General features: G+C 38.2%; 1 protein-coding gene and 1 pseudogene across 4 annotated transcripts in view; both read right to left on the reverse strand.

The window, feature by feature from the left end:
- Positions 1 to 22,933, reverse strand: part of PPHLN1 (periphilin 1) — a 134,150-nt gene that overhangs the window by 88,449 nt on the left and 22,768 nt on the right. For 2 of the 4 annotated variants that reach the window (XM_006888188.1, XM_006888187.1), the window contains exons 2-4: positions 19,788 to 19,955; positions 11,922 to 11,983; positions 1,439 to 1,650 (exon numbers count right to left, since the gene is read on the reverse strand). In XM_006888188.1, the coding sequence (XP_006888250.1) occupies positions 1,439 to 1,650; positions 11,922 to 11,983; positions 19,788 to 19,955 (442 nt within the window). The remainder of the gene's footprint in view (positions 1 to 1,438; positions 1,651 to 11,921; positions 11,984 to 19,787; positions 19,956 to 22,933) is intronic. The other 2 variants (XM_006888190.1, XM_006888189.1) reach the window with 1 other exon arrangement.
- LOC102875120 overlaps positions 20,034 to 22,933 on the reverse strand; it is an 8,100-nt pseudogene continuing 5,200 nt past the window's right edge.

Below are 22,933 nucleotides of genomic sequence, written 5' to 3' on the forward strand. Positions count from 1 at the left end.
AGTTTTCACAGCTGATATTGAGCTTCTCCAGCGATTTTTTCCACAGATGTAATCGATCTGATTCCTATGCATACCATCAGGTGAAATCCATGTGTATAATCTACGTTTATGTCTCTTAAAAAACGTATTTGCAATGAATAAATCATTGATCGTGCAAAATTCAATCATTCTATCTCCAGCTTCATTTCTGTCACCAAGTCCATGTTTTCCAACTACTGATTTGTATACACATCTAAGATATAAAGTAATTGGCAACATGCAAATTATCAGTCAATAATCGAACTGACAGGTGTTGTACCTCTAAAAGCAAGCCATAAAGACAAATTGGCATACAAAATGTCACAGAATAAGACATCCTTTTCAGACCATAGCTGAGGTCCATTGTAGCAGGGCAGGATGGAGGCCTGTATGAGGGTATTGGCACAGAGAGCAGGTCAGCTGGATCTTTAATAATGGTTCTTAGCAGAGGCCCAAGGACATTAGGAGAGGTCTTTTTTTGCCTTTTTCATTGCCTGTGGACCTCTGCTTGCGGCAGGCAGTACCCTTATGAGGCTGCAGCTGTCTCGTTGTTGCCTGTAAACTCCTGTTCCAGGCCTCTAGATCCCTGGCAGGTCCAGGCATCAAGACCCTCAGGGGCATGCACCTACCCTCATCACTTATACAGATAAAAACAGATAACATTAACATACAGACAAATCTGTTAGATAAACCATTCTAGTTGGGATGGAAATACATAGTTCTTTGTATTAGAGACATCTTTGTAAACTAAAGTGTTAGATTTGCTTTATATATAGAAGGCATCAAGTAATGTTTTCTAAATGAGTTCAACTAGAAACAAGAGAGTCCAGAATGATAATTCAGAAATTCTTCATCTGGAAAAGAGAGTGTTTAATGATTTACCTTAACATATCATGAACGACCCTGTCAGGATAACATGATATACATGCACAGAATGCCATCTATGTGCCCATTAGAACTTCAAAGTGGGGGAGGAAAAGCACGAAAAAATGTTGAAGCTTGGAAAACAATGAGCCCAAGATAAATTGAGTTCAAATTTCACAAGGCTATACCTTACATTTAAACCCTTATAATGAAAATAAGATTGTATCAGATAACTCTAGATCACTTAGTGACAGAAGATTAAGGAGGTTTGACTGAAACAGACACTGAAAGAAAGTAAGGGAGTATTTGACTTTCAGACAGGATTGAAATGGAATTACAAATTTAGAGATGAGATACCACAAAGGATGAATTTACTTCAACTGGCCCAGAAACAAAGAATATACTTTTTACATTCTTTCAACTTTTATGTGACTTTAAATGTTTGTTAAATAAAAAGTAATTTTTCAAATTATCCCTTAAAATAATTAAAAGGGATCTCAATCAGTTTATTCTCAATAGCAGGGACTGAGAAAGAAAAGTCTTAATCAATACTTACTTCTACGATGAGACTGATGGAAGGAGTACGTTTTGCTTCTTTCTGGAGAGTAGCTTCTACTGCTGACACTGGAGCCAGACCTGCTGTGTGGAGAATCCTTTCGTCCTACAGATGACTCTCTATAAAAACCACTGTCCCTTTTATGAGGAGACCGTTCTCTTGTATAATGGGAAGAGTAGAAGTTTTTTCTTCTAAAGCCATCTCTCACATCCCTTTAAAGAAAAAATAAATGAATTATATCTTGCAACCTATATATGGCGCTCAACTGCTAGTAAAAAAATTAGCGTTGTGAACCCACTCAGACACATCACCTAATAAAAAGGACTGCTGATCAGCTTCTGAAAGGTGTCAGACCTGAAAATGCTATGGAGCAGCTCAACTCTGACATCACAGAGCTGCCACGTGGCAGAGGTGACTCAAAGCCAGTAACAGTAAAGCTTTACATGAAGTAAATCTTTAAAGTAAAATTATTAAAAGAAATTATGAAGACAAGAACTATTAAATATATGGGGGTTTTTTGTTGTTGATTCTTTTTTAATTTTTTTTTTTTTATTGTGCCTTCTCCAGCAGAGCATCTGATGGATTTGAACCACCTACCTCTGGAATTACAGTAATAAAAATATGTTTTGAGATCCAAGATGGCGGCGGAGGCAGAGACAGCGTGGTGAGCTGTGGGAGCAGTGAACCACTTAAAGCAGGGCCATTATGGCCTTTTACAGACTTCAGCTTATTGATAATTGAACACTTAAACAGTTGATGACTGGTCCTCAGTGAAGATCAAGGCTCAACAACAGGAATTCAAGGATTCCCAAGGAGGAATGGGTGAGTCTCGTGGCTCCCAACCCCCTCCCACAGAGTCCGCGCTGCGCCACACAGCCGTTGCAGCTCCATGAGGCTTCCACTGCTGGAACCAATGGGTTCCCTCACCCAGGATGGATGCTGGGCACCGGTCCTCCTCAAGACTGGTACAGTGAAGCCACCACACTGCCGCAAGGTGGACTTGTTTGGGAGAGAATTCTTGGAGCCAGGATGGCAGCAGTGGGGGAAGCCGGCGCCCACTGGCCGCCCACACAAGAGGGGCCACGCACCCGCTGAGTGCCCATGCGGCGGGGTGGGGGGACAAGCCCCCAACGGCCACCTGCACTGAGGGGGGCTGCCCGCGCAGGGGGGAGCACACGCCCCACAGGCTGCCTGCGTACAAGGTGGGGGATCGGATACATGCCCGCCATCTGCAGGTTTGGGTTTCCTTGGACAGGTCAAAGAAGACGATTACCTATGCATTGGACAGGCCAAAGAAGATGATTACCTATGCAATGGATTGCTGAAAGTCACTGTGAGTCTGATGACCTTAACAGTGACAGCATGCCCAAGAGGACCGACATCCTAAATGCATCACATATTTTGTTCTGTTGAATGCTTCTGTCAAAAGATGGTTAGACCTCAGGGGGAGTCTGTTCACAATTCTCAGGTTCCCTTTATCATATATAAAGGGGGAGGGCAGTGACACCTACTTCAAAATATAGTGTGACCACTTATTGGAGGGGGTGGGTGTAAAAGTGGCAGTGCTAGAATGGGAGACACTATCCCTGACCACAGAGTCCTCAGTCAGGCAAGGGGACCAGACTGGAGTAGGGGCAATTGGAGAGGCAGTATACCAGCCAGCTCCTGGGGGGTGTTGCCCCTGCTTGGGATGGGCTGCCCTCGGCCCCAGCTCGGTGCGAGCCGTTGCAGCCCTCAGGGTGAGCTCCTCAGTCCCCAGATTGTGTCATCTGACCCCTGGGTGGGGAAGGAGGGGGGAAAAAAGAATGCCTAGGGTATCCAGAGAATGTTACCTAGGCCACCTTCTGCCACCCTTCCCCCCAGTAAACCTGAAAGCAACACCCTCAAAAGCCTTCTATTTGTAACTCACAAGTTTGTTTGTTCTCTCTACGTTTACTCCCTTTCCTATAGGTAACCTTAACACTGAGTTTTACTCCAGAATTGACCCTGAACCCAGTGCCAGTAACAAAAAGGAAATACAAGTGACAGCTAAGGAAGCAAAGGAGGATGGAGCCTCTGGGTTCAACCAGCCATCCCCACTGGACCCACCTGGGAAAACACTTTGCAGTCCAAAGGGGATAAAATGACAGGAAAATATCTTCGAACAGAGCAAGAAGGCAAGCAGCTTTAACCCAAGACCACCAGTAAGAAGATAAAGCGCCCTCCCTTCCTCCCTTTACATCTATGCCCCTGTTCAGCATGAAGAAGCCAGAGAGTCGGCATCCAATATCCAAATCAATAAGACAATTGGTTTAATTACTATTGGAAAATGCTTATCATTCCTCTGTAGCCTCTGGTCCCCACTGGACCCTCATCATTTCCTTCACCTGCTCCCCCCACCGACCAAACTGTGCAGCTCTGCAACTGCATCCTGGCCCATCCTCACCCTTCTGCCCCTAACCCTCACCTCCTTGTACCCCCAATATGTTTTTTCCCAATAAAAGAAAAGAAATGTTTTTAATTGAAGATTAGCAAACTGCTACTATATTAAAATTAAAGGATACTGAGTTTCAGAAAGAAGCATACTAAGCAAATAACCAATTGCCTAAAAACTTCAAATATATGGCAAGACATTTTTTCTTCTTCTTGTTGCCAGGTGCCATTGAGTCGAGTATGACTCACAGTGACCCTATGACAACAGGTCTGAACCCCATCCTATTCTGCGCCATCTCCACACTTCCTGACACAGTTGAGCCCAATGTGACTGTCACTGTGTCAATCCACCTTGCTGAGGATCTTCCTCTTATTCATGGACCGTCTAACCCTTCCAAGCCTCATGTGTCCCTCTCCAAGGAACACCCCCTCCCAGCAATATGCCTGAAGTATGTGAGTAGAAGCCTCATCATCTTTGCCTCCAAAGAGTACTTGGCTGCATCCTCCCTAAGTCATTATCTTTTTGTTCTTTTGGTCATCCATGGGATGTTCAGTGCTCTTCTCCAACATCACACCTCAAAGCAATTCCCCATGCATAAAAAGGCTTATGTTCTAAAGCTTATTGAATCACTGGAACATTAGCTAATGAATACCCAAAACACAGTAGTGATACTGATAAAATTTAGTTTTGCTGGGCAAAAAATTAGGAAGTTACTAAAATTCATTGATGACAAATGAACTCTGACAGAACAATAATACTGAAATAAATCATTAAAGTCTAATATCAATGTTCAGTCACTAGAACTTTAAGAGTCAAACTAAAGTCAAAATAATTAATTGGAGTGGATATTTATGTTAAAGCATATATAAAACAGATAGAAAACTTGTTTCAATAAACAGATTTGAGGAACTGTATGAGGTGCTAGGTACCCGATATCACACCAAATGAGCATAGGCCATACCATCTCCCTGAACTCTCAGGCTAGTAGAAGAGACTGACTTTAAACAAAGAAACAAAAAAAATATGCCTCAAGAAAGCATTCAGGAAAACTAATAATTTTCTTAATCAAAGTAAGAAAGAGATATAGTTTAGATGGAATGGGGGTGAGGAGATTACATACCTAAAATAAAAATATACTGTTGAAAACAGACCCAAGGGACTAATGAGTAAAAAGAGGAATGCCCAATGATTCCCAGATTTCTAGCCTGATACCTTATTGAAAAGGAAGGGGAGGGGAGTACATTTCAGAAGTAAGCACTGGAGTTAAGAGATCCAAATTTTAATTTGAGCCAATTATGTTGGAGATATTTCCGTAACAAAATATTGGTAGTAAATGTGAGATACTGGTATCAATTTCAGAAGAAAATTTTTAACTAAGCATATAAATTTGCCTATACATAAGCCATACAGAAATCCATGGTTATGGATGAAAACAGAATGAAAAGAGCAAAGGCCACAGAATTTAATGTTGTTATAACTACAAAATAAAGAAATTGCTGAAGAATAAGCAACTAGATAAAGAAGCATGATGATAACAATAAAAAGAATAAATTATTAGAAAAGCCAGCCAAAGAATGTGCCAAACCAAACAAGCCATGGATCAGTATGTTTAAGTACACAGAAGAGAAAACCCAAAGGCAAAGTAAAGACGGCTTGCTGAACTACAGTTTCCTAATCCTGTCACCAGAGGGCAGTAAAACCACAACATAGTTCAGAACTATCTGTGCACTGAGGTAGCTAGACATGTATGGTAGACAGGTCTCTCTTCTTCACACTGCCGGCTAACATGTTGTACTTCTTGACCAGCAGGCAAGTGCCAAGCGACTGAATGACTTTAGTTATTCAAGAGGTAAGGCGAGAAGTCCTCCCCTTGGTTGAGTGTCCAACCTATCTATTCTCACAGCTGTTTTACAAGCAGAAAATATGTTGACTAGGGTCACCAAATGTTTACTGTTTCTTATCTGCAAATCCTTCCTGTTTACAAGACTACAACCATATCTAAATTTTTTAGTTAGCAAAGGACTCTTTTCTCTGAGATATCAGGTACACACATAATCACAAAGCAGACCATGCTGACTTTATGTAAACATGCTGATTTAGGAATGTTTTCCATTTTCTTTGACAAAGTGCACTTACAAGAGTTTTCTCTTTAGGCAAGCTCTAGTGGCAAGAAGCTACACTGCAATCCCAGAGTGCAGGGTTTGAATTCACCAGATGCTCTGCTGGAGAAGGAGAGACAAACTCCTTCTGTACCAGTAGGATCTGATTTGACTGTACACACACACACACACACACACACACACACACACTTAAAAAAACTTTTTTTTTTTAAAAAAGAATTTTCTCTTTAATAGTTTTCTGGTTATATTCTCTCCATCCAAGCAATCTCTGATCTAGTTAGCTTAACCACTACATTGATGCCTTTTAGGTTTTGTTTTATGGATTCTTTTAGCTAGATTAGATAAACTCTTAATTTTTAATTTTTTTTAGGCTTCTTCTGAAGGTGTTTCAGGGTGGTTATGGTTCCTTAGGTCATTAGAATTAGAAGCAGACAAACTAAGGCACATTATATCAACCAAAGCCCGTATTTTATGTCAATATTATTACAATTACTTAGGTGGCAGGATTCAGGCACTGAAAAGAATTTTGCAAATCTTCCAAGACTTTAATTGTGGTTGAACAGTCTACATTTGGATTTGCAATTTTTGGCCCAAGGAGGTAACCTGATTTTCTATATTTATTTTAAAAGCTCCTTGTACACAATCATTGCTCCTGCATGCTGCATAGTATTCCATTCTGTGAATGTACCATAATTTCTCAATCCATTCGTTTGTGGTTGGATGTTCTTGCAATAATGTGGATAGCATTGTAGTGAGTGAACTAACTCAGTCCCACAAGTACAAATACTGTATAAAACTATTACTGGAGAATGAGTATAAGGATTCACAAGGGGGAGGAAGCAGAGGGATGAGGATGTGCTGGAGGAAGGGGGGATTAATCAAGGGGTTGCACAATTTGATAGGGGGATGAGAGAAATTAGAAGAATCTGATCTGGAAAACAATGTATTTTAATTTTGTAGATAAACTAGTATAACAACTAAAAAAACAGCTCCTTGTAATTGTTTTTTAATTTTTTCTAAAGTATATTGAGAAATGTGGTAAGAAAGAGGAGTAATATATTCACATTGTCAATCATAATGCAAACAGTTTAAAGTTATTAAGACTTGTTGTTTTTCTCTAAGCCATACTGTAGTAGTCTCTAAAACCTGTAAGCAGTTTACAATTACTTTATCAATATTAGTTTAATCAAGGCTTGAGGAGTATTAGTCATGCTCTACTGCTAGAGAAGTATATGGATTCTGTTAAATACACTTCAACAGTAGCAGTAATTAGAGTAATTGCAGATAAAAATCTTTTGGATCTACCAATAGTCCTTTTAAAGTTTCTTTTAAGATATGCAACGCAGAAGGTTCCTACCAGTATCAAGATTAATAGGAACCCAGACCTCTACCATTCTTCTTTACAGGCATAATGTTGTTGTTGCTGTTATGTGCGATCGAGTTGCTTGTGACTCATAGCGACCCTATGTACAACATCCCTAAATTCTGCTCTGTCCTGTGCCAATCGCACCGTCTCCAATACACCCATCCCGATTACCCGAGTCACTGAATCAATCCACCTCATAAGGGGCCTCCCCTTCTGCGCTATCCCTCCACCCTACCAAGCATGATGTCCCTCTCCAAGGACCTGTCCCTCCTTGCAACATGTCCAAAGTATGTTAGACAGAGCCTTAAAATCCTTGCCTCCAAGGAGCAACCCGGTTTGACCCTTTCCAGGATGAATCTGTTTGTTTTCCTAGCAGTCCGTGGTACCCTTAATACTCTTCTCCAGCACCACAGCTTAAAGGCATCAATTCTCCTTCTATCCTCCTTAGTCACTGTCCAACTCTCTGATGCATAACAAATGATAGCAAAGACCATGGCCTGTATCAGTCGGACCTTAGTCTCCAAAGAGACACCATGGCTCTTCAGTACTTTGGAGAGGTCCCTAACAGCAGACATTCCCATGGCAATACGTCTTCTAATTTCCTGGCTGCTGGTGCCGAGAGTGTTGACTGTGGAGCCAAGCAAACTGAAGCTGTGAACAATCTCAATCTCTTCACCATCCATCCTGATGCTGCCAAATGGCCCAGTGGTGAGAATCTTTATCTTCTTGACATTGAGCCTCAATCCATACTGGAGGCTGCAGTCCTTGACCCTCTGCAGCAAGTGCTTCAGGTCCTCCTCAGTTTCAGAAAGCAGGGCTGTGTCATTGCATATCGCAGATTGTTGACAGATCTTCCACCAATCTTGACCCCACATTTCTCCTCATAGAGCCCAGCCTCCCAGATAATCTGTTCTGCATATGGTTTGAAAAGGTATGAAGACAGGACACATCCCTGACGTAAGCCTGCTCCAATTTTGAACCATGCAGTGTTTCCCTGCTCTCTTCTGATGACTGCCTCTTGGTCCAAGTATAGGTTTCTCATTAGCACGATCAAGTGTTCTGGGATTCCCATTCTTCTGAGAGTCAGCCACAGTTTGTTATGATCCACACAGTCAAACGCCTTTGCATAGTCAATAAAACACAGACAGACATTCCTCTGGTACTCCCTACTTTCAGCTAAGATCCATCTAACATTAGCTACAATATCCCTAGTACCACGACCCCTTCTAAACCCAGCCTGGACTTCTGGCAGTTCTCTGCTGATGTGCTGTTCCAGTAGTTTTTGGATAATCTTCAGTAGAATTTTGCTTGCACGTGAAATCAATGATATTGTTCTATAGTTTCCACACTCTGTTGGGTCACCATTCTTTGGGATGGGAACAAATATAGATCTCTTCCAGTCAGCTGGCCAGGTGGTTGTTCTCCAGATTTCGTGGCACAACTTGGTGAGCACGTCCATGGCAGCATCTGTTAGCTGAAATATGTCAACTGGTATACCATCTATTCCTGGGGCCTTATTTTTTGCTATTTCCTTCAAAGCAGCTTGAACTTCTTCCTTCATCACCACAGACTCTTGCTCATATTTTGTTTCATGAAATTCTTCTGTGTCTGCCAATTCCTTTCGATACAGTGACTCAGTATATTCTTTCATCTTCTTTTAATACTTCCTGGATCATTTAATATTCTGCCTAAAGCCTCCCTGATTATAGCAACTCGAGGTTTGAATTTGTTCTTCATTTCCTTGAGCTTAAGAAATGCTGAGTGAGTTAGGCCCTTTTGATTTTCTGACTCCAACTCCTTACACATTTCAGTGTAATATTTTACCCATGCTGCCTTTTGAAATCTTCTATTCAACTCTTTAGTATCTTGAATTCTTCCCTCTGCTTTGGCCTCTCTGCACTCCAGTGCAAACAGTAGTCACTTTTTTCTGTGTTATATTTTAATACTAGTAGTATACCAAGCAACAGAAGAGACAGTAACTTTATAACCAGTACTTTCAATTGTCAGGAATTCAGAAGACATTAATAAAACAAAGGGATGTGGCACACACTTCATGACTTCTTTAGAAATATTTCAGGTAAGATAAATTAACACTAGAGTTATAATGACTATAGTAACTATGGGATAAATTTGTTTGAAAAAAAGGAACTTCTATTATCCATAAATTCATATACGAGGGGCTATGTACTACACGTTTTCTTTTGTTCCTTGTTTCAAAATTTGTTTTATAATTCTTTATTGTGATTTTTAACAAAAGTTTACAGAAAACTTGTATTTCCATTAATTCATTGTTGTACATTTTCCTCCCTAGCCCCAGTTCAGTTTGCTTTTCTCTTTAAAAAATTTCTTCACTATTGCACAATTTCATCCTTATCCTGGATTACTATCGTGCAAATAATGCCTAATAATATATTCCTTTTAAACAATTCTTTCCCTCATCTGTTCTAATGCAGGGTTCTCTTAGTTTCCTCCAATCCCTGATGTCAGTCCTATTTAATAGCAGTGACACTATGCAATATTTGTCCTTTTGTGACTGAGATATTTTACTCAGCATAATGTCATCCAGGGTCACCCATTTTATATATTTTATGAGTTCCTTGTTTTCATTGCTGCACATTATTACATTGCATGAATATACTACAGGTTCTCTATCCATTCATTTGTTGAGGGGCATGTGGGTTGCTTCCATTTCCTAACTACTGTGAACAACAGGAATAAATATAGGTGGCAGTTCTGGTTTCTTCAGGGTATAATCCCAGTACTGGAATTGCTTGGCCAAATGGTATTTCTATTTCCAAATTTTTGAGAAAGCACCATACTACCTTCCATATTGCTCCATCTTACACTCCCACTATCAATTCCAATTTCTCCACAACCTCGCCAGCATCTGACGTTTGCTGCTCTGTTGAACTTTGCTACTGTTACTTGGGGGTAAATCTAACTAAAAAACACAAATATTTTTCCTAGTCTGTGGCTTTCCTTTTTTACCTGGTTGGAGAAGTTTTTTGATGTGAATTTGGATTTGATTCCTGAAAGATCCCATTCATCTATTCTATTCTCTCCTAGCTGCTGGTTTTTCAGGATGCTTGGAATTCATGTTGTGGATTAGGGCTTCTAGAGTTCTCTGATGATGTTTATAGTCCTTGGTTTTACTCCTAGGTCCTTGATCCACTTTTGAATTGGTTTTTGTGTATAGTGTGAGGTGTGGGTCTTTCTTGAGTTTTCTACAGATAGTTTTCCAATTTTGCCAACACCATTTATCAAAGTGGCTTTTGTTTCCCCACTAATTAGCTTTCACCTTTTTGTCAAAAATCGACTGACTATAGGTAGATGAGCTGAATTCTGGGTTCTCTATTCTATTCCATTCACCTATGTGTCTATCACAGTACTAGTACCATGCTGTTGTGACCATCATAGCTGTGTAGTAAGATCTGAGATCAGGGAGTGAGTTGTCTCCTACCTTGTTTCTCTTTTTAAGGCGCACTTTGCTTATCTGGTATCTCTTTCTATTCCAGGTAAAATTGGAAATTGCCTTTTTCATCTTGTTGAGGAATGGAATTGATCTTTGTTTTGAGATTGCATTGAACTTGCATATTGCCTTTGGTAGTACTGTCATTTTCACAATATTAAGTCTTCCTATCTATGAGCATGGTATTTTCTTCCATTTCTCCAGGTCTTTCCCCCACCCCCCACCCCATCTTTGTTTGTTTCTTGTAGTAAGGTTTTATAATTTTCTTTAATAGGTCTTTTGTGTTTTCTAGTTAGATTTACCCCCAACTATTTAATCCTATGGTTAGCTATTGTGATGGGTATTGTAATTCTTAGCTCCAGTTCTGTATTCTCTTTGTCACTGTAAAGAAATCCAATTGATTTTTTTTTAATGTTGATCTTGTATCCTGCCTCTTTGCTGAATTGGTCGACAATGTCCAGTAGTTTTCTCACTGAGTTTTAGGGTTTTCTAAGTATACTATCATATCAACTACATATAGAAGTAATTTAACCTGCTCTTTCCCAATCTGGATACCTCTTATTTCCTTCTCTTAACTTATTATTATTGCTAAGATTTCCAATACAATATTCATGGTCTTCTCATTACTGTCCTGTGCATCTCAAAGATGGACAATGAATAGCCATGGCATAATAATGACCAATGCCTTTAAATTCTGGTGTTAAGAGTTGAGTACTGAATATCCCACCGAATGTCAAAAGAATAAGCCAATCTGTCTTGCAGGAAGTGCAGTCAGGCTGCTCCTCAGAAACAAGAAACATCTCATTTAACTTTGGGCATCTTCTCAAGAGGGGCTAGTCCTCAGAAAAGGACATCCTGCCAGGAAATGTGGAGGGTCAGAGCAAGAGATGACCTTCAGCAAAATGGATTGTCACAGTGACTGACACAGTCGCTGAAGCATATCAGGAATGGAGAGGATAGTACAGGATAGGGCAAGGTTTTACATCTACTGTTCATAGTGTCACTATGAGTCATAGGCGATTCAATGGCATCTAAAAACAACAATACAATATTTATATTTCAAGAGCAGACACCATTGTGACTCAAGTATCAAAGCAGTTTTTATCTTTTTTTACCTGTATTCAGACTGTCGACTTCCAGTATGGTCATCCCGTGGCCATCTATAACCAGATTCATCCTGGAATAGAAAAAAGGTTTATTTAGTTATTTTGGCCAAGTAATATACATCTAATAGGATTAATGGAAACTAGCCTTTAAACCAAAATAATATGAGTACAAAATACACTTTTCTAAATTTCTCTGAACTTCAAAGGCATGAAAAAGGAAAAATAAACAGTGAATAATTTTCTTTTACCAATTAAAATGGTAAACTGAGTAACACAAATTATTATTGGTCGCCATTAAAATACTTAAATTATCACTCTCTCTAGGACGAACCTGTTTGTTCTCTTATTAATCCATGGTATATTCAATACTGTTCTCCTGCACCATAGCTCAAAGATATCAATTCTCCTTCTATCATCCCTAGTCATTATCCAGCTTTCTGATGCATAGCAAGTAACTGCAAAGACTATGGCCTGAATAAGGCACACCTTAATCTACAGACTGACATCGTTGCTCTTCAATACTTTGGAGAAGTCTCTGACAGTAGACTTTCTCAATGATTTCATCTTTTGATTTCCTGGCTGCTGAAACCAAGAGTACTGATTGTGGAGTTAAGCAAACTAAAACGGTTAACAATCTCAATCTCTTCACCATCTACCATAATGCTGCCAATTGGCCCAGAAGTGAGAATCTTTCTTATTGGCATTTAAAAAAATTAAATAGGGTTTTGTGTAAAATAGTTCAAGGAAATGTTATTTGTCCTATCCAACCTCCCCCCTTTTGCCTGTCTAACATAATCTGTAAAATCTAATTAGCCCTTTCTACAATAGCTTGTCCTCAGGTACTATAAGGAACACCACTTGTTGTTGTTGTTAAATGCCATCGAGTCGCAGGGGACTCATAGCGACCCTCTAAAGAAGAGTCCTAGATGCTTGGGTGCCTTTCATCCTCTCTCCAGAAGGAACACCAGCAGTATGTTTAATATTTCATTTTTGAAAAAAACTCTTGTATTTCCTTAGAATTACAAGCAAGAGCATTACAAAACTGTTAATACTTGATGGGTGACACATCACATTAAAAATTTCAATTAATTGTTGACTTACATACTCTGATCTTTGAAAGCCTGAGCAAGTATCAATAGTATAATGTACATATTGTAATTTCCCAAATGGTTGAATATGAGGAACATCCATTTGTCCTAGTACATTTTATCTGTCGCTCCTAAGACTGACTCCCTTTTCACAAGGTGGTACACACTAAGGACATCTCTGTATAATCTCTCAAGCTTGTTGCCGAGTAATTCCAAATTTTTTCATCATTCCATTAACTTTTAAATAAGTATGAAGATGAAAATCTTCACTAACTTTAAAATTTCCTACTAATAATTGATCTGTTTTATCATTTAATTGAGACACTGGTCCTGGAAAGCCAGAATGAGCTCAAATATGAGTGATATTTATAGGAGATTCTCATTGATGGATTAAATATTGTAAATATTTAATATTGTAAATAACATATGAATATTAGTATCTTGAGAAGGAATATATACTGTTTCTATATTTCTTACCGTAAATTCACCATATTGTGAGTCAGTAGCTGTATTCAAAGAAAAATTTTTGCCTTGCAATAACATAGTAATAGTATACAGTTCAGCCTATTGAACAGAAGTTAAATTAGTTTTAACTACTTTATTATCCTTGCTATTGGTATAACCTGCACAACCCATATTATTTGCATCTGTATAAAATGCATCTGCATACAAAGGTGAAGTTTCTACTTCACCAATATCCAACTGGTTCCTTTTATAAGTTGTAACTGTTTAACTAAAGGGTAAGAATTAAGATCTTTCCTATATAGCTCATAAAAGCCTCCTTCCAACACTAATATTTTCCATAAATAATTTTCTCTGAAGCTGTGAATACACTATAATTTTGCCTAGATCAACAGCCATTAACAGACACAGTCTTAGTCAATCTTTAATGATAAGATCACATTTTTTTTTCAATATAGGTACCTAATTTTTTATTATATTTACTTCCCCAAAATAACCATTCTATGATTTTGTTTTGATATAATAGTCCAGTGGGAAACCGTAAAGAATAATGAAGAATAGTAAAGGTTTTTTTAAAATCCATGTGATCTAACTGAGCTTCATGTATTCTTTGTTCTATACTTTGCAAAGGACTTTGAATATTTGAAGGACCTTATAAATTTTAAATACATTTTGTAAGACTGTGTTGTTGGGGAAAAAAATGTTAGTATTGTTGTTATGTGCCGTTGATTTGCCTGTGGCTCATAGAGACCCTATTTACAACAGCCCTAAGGCCTGCTCTATCCTGTACCAATCTTACTGTCTCTTACACACCTATCGCTTTTACACCAGTCACTGACTCAATCCATCTCATCGAGGATCTTCCTCTCCTGCACTGCCCCTCCATCCTCCCAAGCATAATGTCCCTCTCCAAGGACTGGTCCTTCTTTGCACATTGTCTAAAGTATGTCACGCAAAGCTTCAGAATCCTTGCCTACAAGGAGCAGCCTGGTTTAAACCTCTCCAGGATGAATCTGTTTGTTCTCTTAGCAGTCAAGCTTATTTTAATCATGGAGCTCCACCAGACTGTCCACCATGGGTAACCATTATCACATTTGACACATCAGTGTCACAGTGTTCAGCTTCACAGCAACCACAAGTTAACCTCTGTACAGCAAATGGTCAGACCAGTGCTATACCACTTAGAAAAAATGTTTGTCTAAAAACAATTAAAAGGAGATAGTTAGAAAACCTAAAGGCAAGAACACTAAGCATTTCTTAAGCTGAAAGAACTGAAGAAAAAAAATATAAGCCTTAGGTTGCAACACCAAAGGATTTTAATAGCACACTGAATAACAATGCAGGAAGTGTCAAAAGAAGATGGAAGAAATACAGTTATTGTAAAAAAAAAAAAAAACCAAACCAAAACCAGTCCACGCTGAATCATTTCAGGAAGTAGCATATGATCAAGAACCAACATTAACAAAGGAAGATGTTCATGCTGCACTGAAGACATCAAAATGAGGCCCAATAACTGACATAATATCGATTTATTTGAACAGATGCAGCCCTGGACATGCCTACCAGCCTATGCTACATAACTTGGAAGACAACCACCTGGCCAACAGACTGGGAGAGATCTATATGATTTCCTATTCTAAAACTATGTGAGTCAAGAGAGGAAATGATGGAAGACATCAATAATAACATACGTAAGTAAAATCAATTTATATGTGAATCAATATAAGCTTAACTTTTTCCCCCTAAACGATTACAGCATAACTGCCTCATCAATCATTTGTTTTGTTGGTCCAAGTTTTACTTATTTTGAGATTTTTTGTGATGTTTGTCTAACAAACATGCTTATTGTTTAACAAGCATCCTAAGCATTACATATTTAAGAGAAGTTAGACAAACATCACATAAAGTCTTAAGATAAATAACGCTTGAAAAAACAAAAGAAAAGACTACTGAGGCACAGTTACACTATAAGCATTCAGGGGAAAAAATTATGCTTAGGTAGATTCATATATAACTTAGTCCAATGAACTCAAAATTCCTTGTCTACATGAAATAGGTTTAGGGTTTTGATAAGACGGATAGTTCCTATTAGCGCAAAGGCTAAAAGGGTGGGATTTTTCCTTAATCTAACAAAGAATGGCTTTAGTGGCAAAATGCAATATTTTCTAGAATAGAGATAATGCATAATATTTACTTTTGTAACACTTCTTCCTCTTCTTAAAGGAACAACGTAAGATTTTAAATTGAACAAAATAAAAATACATTCTATGAGGAGTGAGAAAGTTTTAATACTTCACACTTTAGGTGGAGGGGGAAAAAGACCAACAAAATCCACTACACTTTTAAACTGTCAAAGGTTACTATTGTTGCTATGGTTATGTGCCATCAAGTCGCCTGTAACTCAGTGACCTTATATACAACAGCTCTGAACACTGATCTACCCTGAGCCAACCTTATTCTCTCTGACACACCTACCCTCATTATTCCAGACACTGAGTCTATTTACCTCATCAAGGATTTTCCTTTCTTGCGCTGTCACTCCCAATCATAATGTCCCTCTCCAAGGACTGGGATTTCCTTGCAACACGCCCAAAGTATACCAGACGAAGCTTCAGAATCCTTGCCTCCAAGGAGCAGCCTGGTTTCACCCTCTACAGGACGAGCCAGTTTGTTCTCTTAGCAGTCTATGGTATAGTCAAAATTATTCTCCAGCACCAAAATTCAAAAGCATCAATTCTTCTTCTATCAACCTTAGTGTCTAGCTTTCTTAGCACGTAATTGCAAAGATCACTGCCAGGATGAGGCTCACCTTAGTCTCTAGACTGACATTGTTGCTCTACAGTACTCTGGAGAAATCCAAGACAGCAGATTTTCCCAATGCAATTTGTCTTTTGATTTCCTGGCTGCTGGAACCAAGAATGTTGTTTGTGGAGCCAATCAAAGCAAAGCTGTTAACAATCTGTTCACCATCTATAATAATGCTGTTAATCTGCCAAGTGGTTAGAATCTTTGTTTTCTTGATTTTGAGCTTCAATTCATATTGAAGGCTACAGTCCTTGACCTACTGCAGCAAGTGCTTCAGGTCTTCCTCAGTTTCAGCAAGCAAAGTTGTGTCATCTGCATAGCACAAATTGTTGGTAGATGAGTTTTCTTCAATCCTAATGCCACACTCCTCCTCATAGAGCCCAACCTCCTGGATGATCTGTTCCACAAACAGATTGAAAATGTATGGAGATAAGACACATCCCTGGCAGACACCCTTCTGGATTTTAACCATGTAGTGTTTCCTTGTTCTGTTCTTATGACTGCTTCCCAGTCCAAGTATGGGTTTCACATAAGCAAAATCTAGTATTCTCGGATTCCCACACTTTCTCATTCAGCTACAGTTTGTTGCTATCCACACAGTCAAATGCCTTTGCATAGTCAATGAAACACAGATATACATTCTGCTGGTACTCTCTGCTTTCAGCTAAGATCCACCTAACATTAGCTATAACATACCTAGTGACACGGCCTCTTCTAAACCCAGGCTGCACATCTGGCCGTTCTCTGCTGATGTGTTGTTCCAGTCATTTTTTGGATCATTTTCAGCAGAATGTTGCTTGTATGTGATATTAATGACACTGTTCAATAATTTCTACATTCTGTCAAGTCACCTTTCTTTGGAATGTGAAAAAAATATGGATCTCTTCTAGACAGTTGGCCAGGTGGCCATCCTCCAGATTTCTTGGCACAACTTGATGAGCGCATTCAGGGCAGCATTTGTTTGTTGAAATATGTCAGTTAGGTATGCCATCAATTCCTTGGGGCCTTGTTTTCTGCCAAATTCTCTCAGAGCAGCTTGAATTTCCTCCTTCCTCACCACAGGCTCTTGCTCATACGTTGTTTCATGAAATTGTTCTGTGTCCGCCAATTCTTTTTGGTACAGGGACTCTGTAGACTCCTACCAAATTCTTTTAATGCTTCCTGGATCATTTAATATTCTGCCCAACGCATCCTCAAGTATTACAAGTCAAGACTTGAATTTATTCTTCAGTTTTTGTCAGCTTAAGAAATGCTGAGTGAGAAGTCCAGAATGAAGGCTGCACAGTGGAGTAGATGTGGAAGGAGGGATTGCATAACAAAGACTTTTTCTTTTCAAGAAGTGTGAGGGCAGGGAGAAAAAAACAACAATGAATGACTTGAAACCCTAAGTCTCTGTAAACTTTCATTAAAACTAATTTTAAAGAAAGACATGCTGAATGAGTTTGGCCCTTTTAATTTTTCGTCTACAGCTCTTAGCACATTTCATTTTAACGCTTTGCTTGTCTTCCCTCATTGCTCTTTGAAAAGTTCTGTCCAGCTCCTTAATTTCTTCCCTTTGCTTTGGCTTGGTGTTCTAGTGCAATATTAAGAGTCTCATGGTCTTTTCTTCCTCCAATGTCTTTCTAATAACTTTTTACATTCTTCACAGATGATACTCTAGATATCCTCCCACAGCTAATCTGATCTTCATTTATTAGTGTTCAAAGTCTCAAATCTGTTCCCGAGATAGTTTTGAAATTCAAGTGGGACAGACTCACTCACAAATCTTGGTTCCTTTGAATTTGATTTAACTTTCTTTAGCTTCACCCTGAACTTGCATATAAGTAATTGGGAGTTCTGTTCCACAATCAGCACCTGGCCTAGTATTCACAGATGGTATCAAGTTTCTTCACCAATTCTTCCCACAGCTATAGTCAATCATATTCCTCTGCATACCATCAGGTGAAATTCATGTGTATAGTGTGTGTGTATGTTTCTTATAGTAAGTGTTTGCAATGAATAGTCATTGAGTATACAGAATTCTATCATTCTGTTTCCAGTTATTATTTGTCACCACCTCCATGTTTTCCAACTACTGATCCTTCTGTTTCCAACTTTTACATTCAAGTCACCCATTATTATTAATGTATCTTTTTTCTTCCTTTTCTTATATTTGTATGTATCTTGATTGCATGTTTGATCAATTTCTGATTACAAAAGTTGGTAGAAGTCTTCTATTTCCTCTTCTTTGGCTCTAATTGTTGGTGCATATATTTGAATAATAATAGTATTCACTGGGCGTCCTTGTACGTGTACTTGTCACTCACAACATTTCTGTTTTAGGGTGGACCTAGAAATTACTTTTTTAACTATGAAAGCAACCCCATTTTTCCTCAATTTTTCATCTCCAGCATAGTAGATCATGATTGTCTGATTCAAAATGCCCATGTCAATCCATCTCATTTTGCCAATACCTAGTATGTCAGTATTTATGCATTGCATTTCTTTCTTAACAAAGTCCAATATTCCTACATTTATGCTTCTCACATTCCACATTCCAATCACTAGTGTTTACTTACAACTATTCCTCCTCCTTTGTGTTTCCACATTTGAGGTCTCAGTGTCAGATGCCATATCTACTAGTCTACTCTAATTGTACAAAGGGTTTTCAAAGGCCTGTTATTTTGGAAGGGGATGGCAAATCCTCCTTCCTAGTGTGTCAAAGGTTACCAAAGTGTAGATAAAAGTGTAACAAAAACATACACACTCCTGAGCAAATCCTCATACTTCCATATCTTCCAATGTAAAGAATGGGTCAATATGAGGTAAAATTGAATTATGAACCATGTTTAAGTACATGTTGATAATTACAATAACATGTAGTAAGGAAAGAGCAATGCTGCTAACATGTCAGCTAGACTACGTCTGTTTCAATCATATCCAGTGATTGATTGCCCCAGAACATTAAATATATAGTTCTAGATAAGTAATGATGATAAAGAAAAACAATTTACTATAGCAATAATAGCAGCTAATATTTCTAAAATGGCTTACATTGTTTTTTGTACTTTCTAACCTGTTTGTAGACTTTAATGATTAACTACAATAAAAATGAGAATAAATGCAAGTAAATTGAACAGCATTTCATCAAAATGTAAAAAGTAATTAACTATAAATGGGCACATTTGGTAGGAGATGATAACAGTTTACTTATAATTTATTCACAAGTTCACCAAGAAAACAGATTATTTTTATCAAGTTCTATAAATTCCTGCCAATTTAGGAAATGAAAAAGGTAGGTTAATTGGAATTAATGTCATTAGGATAAAGCTAGAGTTATCCCGAATGTTTATTCACTATGTCCAGAATCCCAGGATTCTTGACAACCAGTACCCATTTGAAAGCTCAAGCCAATTTACCAGAACATCAAGCAGAAAGCAATTATTCAACTGCCTCCACGGCTAACCACATAAATTTTATATTACGTGAATTTTAAACTTATAGAAAAGAACAGTTAAGTACATGGGGAAAATTTACATACTCCTCTGTTAGATGGACCACTTCTTCGATCATGAGACAAACTGCGGCCCTCGTCATATTCTCGGTAATCAACATGACTGTAATATCTATTGCCGTTTCCTTCACCAGGTCTGTCTAGTAGTGGTGGTGGTTTCTTTGGCACAATATTAACTACTCTATGGTAGCCATCCTAAAACAGACAAAAAAGAAAAAATATATATATATATAAAAATTTACTATTTTCTCTATTTTTGTCTTTTAAAGGTCTTTAAAAACCAAAGGGGTTCTTATCTTCAACCAAATAGAGTAATGTACAAACAAAATTGTATTAATAAAATAATATGACAATAACTAATAGTAAGATCTTTAAATGATTAAAGGAAATAAAATCATCCAATGAAGAAAACCAGCTGTTCAAAATAATATGCAGCAATCCTAAAATACCAGTAACTGGTAAAAGAAAAACTGCATCTTTATCAATTTAATAAAATAAAACACAAATAATAAAAGTGTTACATTACCACTAATATCTAATTGCCTGGAGATTTCAGAAATAATACAAAGATTTAGAAATAAACCTCATCTTGGTCTACATGTTTGAACTGTATATTCATTCAGGGGAAATTTACAATCTTTATACATAATCAATAACAAAGCATCTTGATACAGATCAAAAGGAAAGCTTTTTATAATTGGAAGCCAAATAGGATTTATGTAAAATCTGAACTAATTTTCAAAGTTATAGGTTGTTCAAATTTCAAAGTTTAGTAAACTGTTTGGGTTTCTAATAGAACTGAGCAGCAGCGTGAGAGAGATTTATGGTAAGTTGGAAGCTGTTCTAAAACTGGTGAATGAGAAAGATTATCAGCAAAAGTTGAGTAGAGGGTTATAGAATGTGTACCCATAAATTATCTCTTACTAGGCATTTGTGGAAAAAAATTTCTATTAAAAACTATTGGGATATATGTGAAAGAGACCTAAAAAACAAAGCTACAAAAGACTAAGACAATATCAACATAAATTAACAGCTTTGAATTATAACAACAAAAAACAACCAACATGAACCCCTGCAGTCAGAGCTAACTACTTTATCATCCTAAACTGATTCTTAATTTGTGAAATGAGAAGAGTACTGACACCTAGCTAATAGGAATGTTAGAAGCAGCCCTGGTGGCATGGTGGTTAAGCAGTCGCTAGTCTATGGGACAAAGACGTGGCAGTCTAGCACTGCAGAGATTGTAACTTTAGATACTCTATGGTTTTACCATGTCATACAAGGTTGCCATAAGCCAGAATCAAATAAACAGCAAAAGTTTCGGGAGTTATAAATTAATAAATAAGAAATGGAATTTAGCAAATTAAAAGCTAAAGAAGGTGAAATTGTATCCATAAGAAATCAGAATTTGATCTTCAGTCTACCCCCCTTGAATTTAAAAACCAACTCAGGAACAGGTCTGAGGCCTTGAACACTAATGAATGAAGACTAGATGAGCTGTGGGAAGATATCAACAATACCACTTATGAAAATTGCAAAAGGTCATTACAAAGGAGGAGGAAAAAGACCAAAATGGATGTGAGCAGAGACTCTGAATACTGACTGCTCAAAGGGAAGACATCAAGAAGGAGCTGAATAAAAGATTTCAAAGGGCAGCACGGGATGACAAGCAAAGTACTATAATGAAGTGTAAAGCAAAGAACTGGAGTCTGAAAATAAAAGGCCTGAACTCACTCATATTCTTTTTTTAAAATTTTTTATTGTTATTTATTTTAATGAAAGTATAGAGACTGAGGATCTCCATTCATTGATTGTTATACTTTTCTCCCTGCCCACCTCTCCCCGCAATTCATTCTTCTCTTTGAAAAGTAAAAGAAAAATTCTTTCATTGTTATACAATCCCTCCCCCCAGGTCCACTCCACTCCATTCTGGACGCCTGTCATGACAATAATACCTAATCACATATCCCTTTTAAACCGTTTTCTCCCTCATCTGTTTCAATGTAATATACACTCTTTAACCCATCTTTCTCAGTTTCTCCCCAACCCCGACATCAGTCCTGTTTACAACAGTGGCACCATGCAGTATTTGTCCTTTAGTGACTGAGATATTTCACTGAGCATAATGTCCTCCAGGGTCAACGATTTTAAGTAATATTGCATGAGTTCCTTGTTTTTCAATGCAGCACAGTACTCCATTGTGTGAATATACCACAGCTTCTCTATCCATTCGCTTGTTGATGGGCACTTAGGTTGTTTCCAACTCCTTGTTATTGTGACCAAAGCAGCGATAAATATGGGTGTGCATATATCTGCTTGGGTGGCAGGTAGGGTCTCTTTGGGGTATATTCCCAGTAGTGTAATTGCCAGGTCCAATGGTATCTCTACTTGTAACTTTTTGAGAAAGCAGTGGTTGCACCATCTTACACCTCCACCAACAGTGAATAAGCGTTCCAGTTTCTCCACAACCTTGCCAGCATTTCTTGCTTGCTGTTGTGTTAAATTTTGCTATTCTTTTTTTTTCTTTATTTTATAATTGTGTGTGTGTGTACCGTCAAATCGGATCTGACTGGTACAGGAGGAGATTGTCCTTCCTTTCCCGGCAGAGCATCTGGTGGATTTGAACCGTGTGCCTCTGGGATTACAGTGCAGCTTCTTGCCACTAGGCCACCAGAGCTCCTCCTAAATTTTGCTATTCTTACGAGGGTGAGATGATATCTCATAGTGGTTTTGCTCGTCATGTCTTAAGCTGAAGCAACTAAAGAACAAATTCTTCATGTTGAGTACTGCTGTGCTATTAACACATACACCTTTTTAATTTTCATTTTAATTGAAATTTTAATGGAAATTTATCAGAACTTGGATTATCATTCATTCATTGTTGCACATTTTCCTCCCTACCCACCACAGCCCCCAGTGTGCTCTTCTCTTAGAAAAAAAATTCTTTCATTGTTGTACAATACCCCTCCTCCTCATAAATGAATATAGCTGTTGTTACTGTTGTGTGCCGTTGAATCAGATTCAACTGGCACAGGAGAATGCCCCTCCTTCTCCAGCAGAGCATCTGTTGTTGTTATGTGCTGTCGAGTCGCCTGCGACTCATAGCGACCCTATGTACAACAGCCCTAAACTCCGCTCTGTCCTGTGCCAATCGCACTGTCTCTGACACTCCC

Source organism: Elephantulus edwardii, unplaced genomic scaffold, assembly GCF_000299155.1.
Source record: "Elephantulus edwardii isolate Elephantulus edwardi_28Jun2011 unplaced genomic scaffold, EleEdw1.0 scaffold00065, whole genome shotgun sequence".
Taxonomy (NCBI): Eukaryota; Metazoa; Chordata; class Mammalia; order Macroscelidea; family Macroscelididae; genus Elephantulus; species Elephantulus edwardii.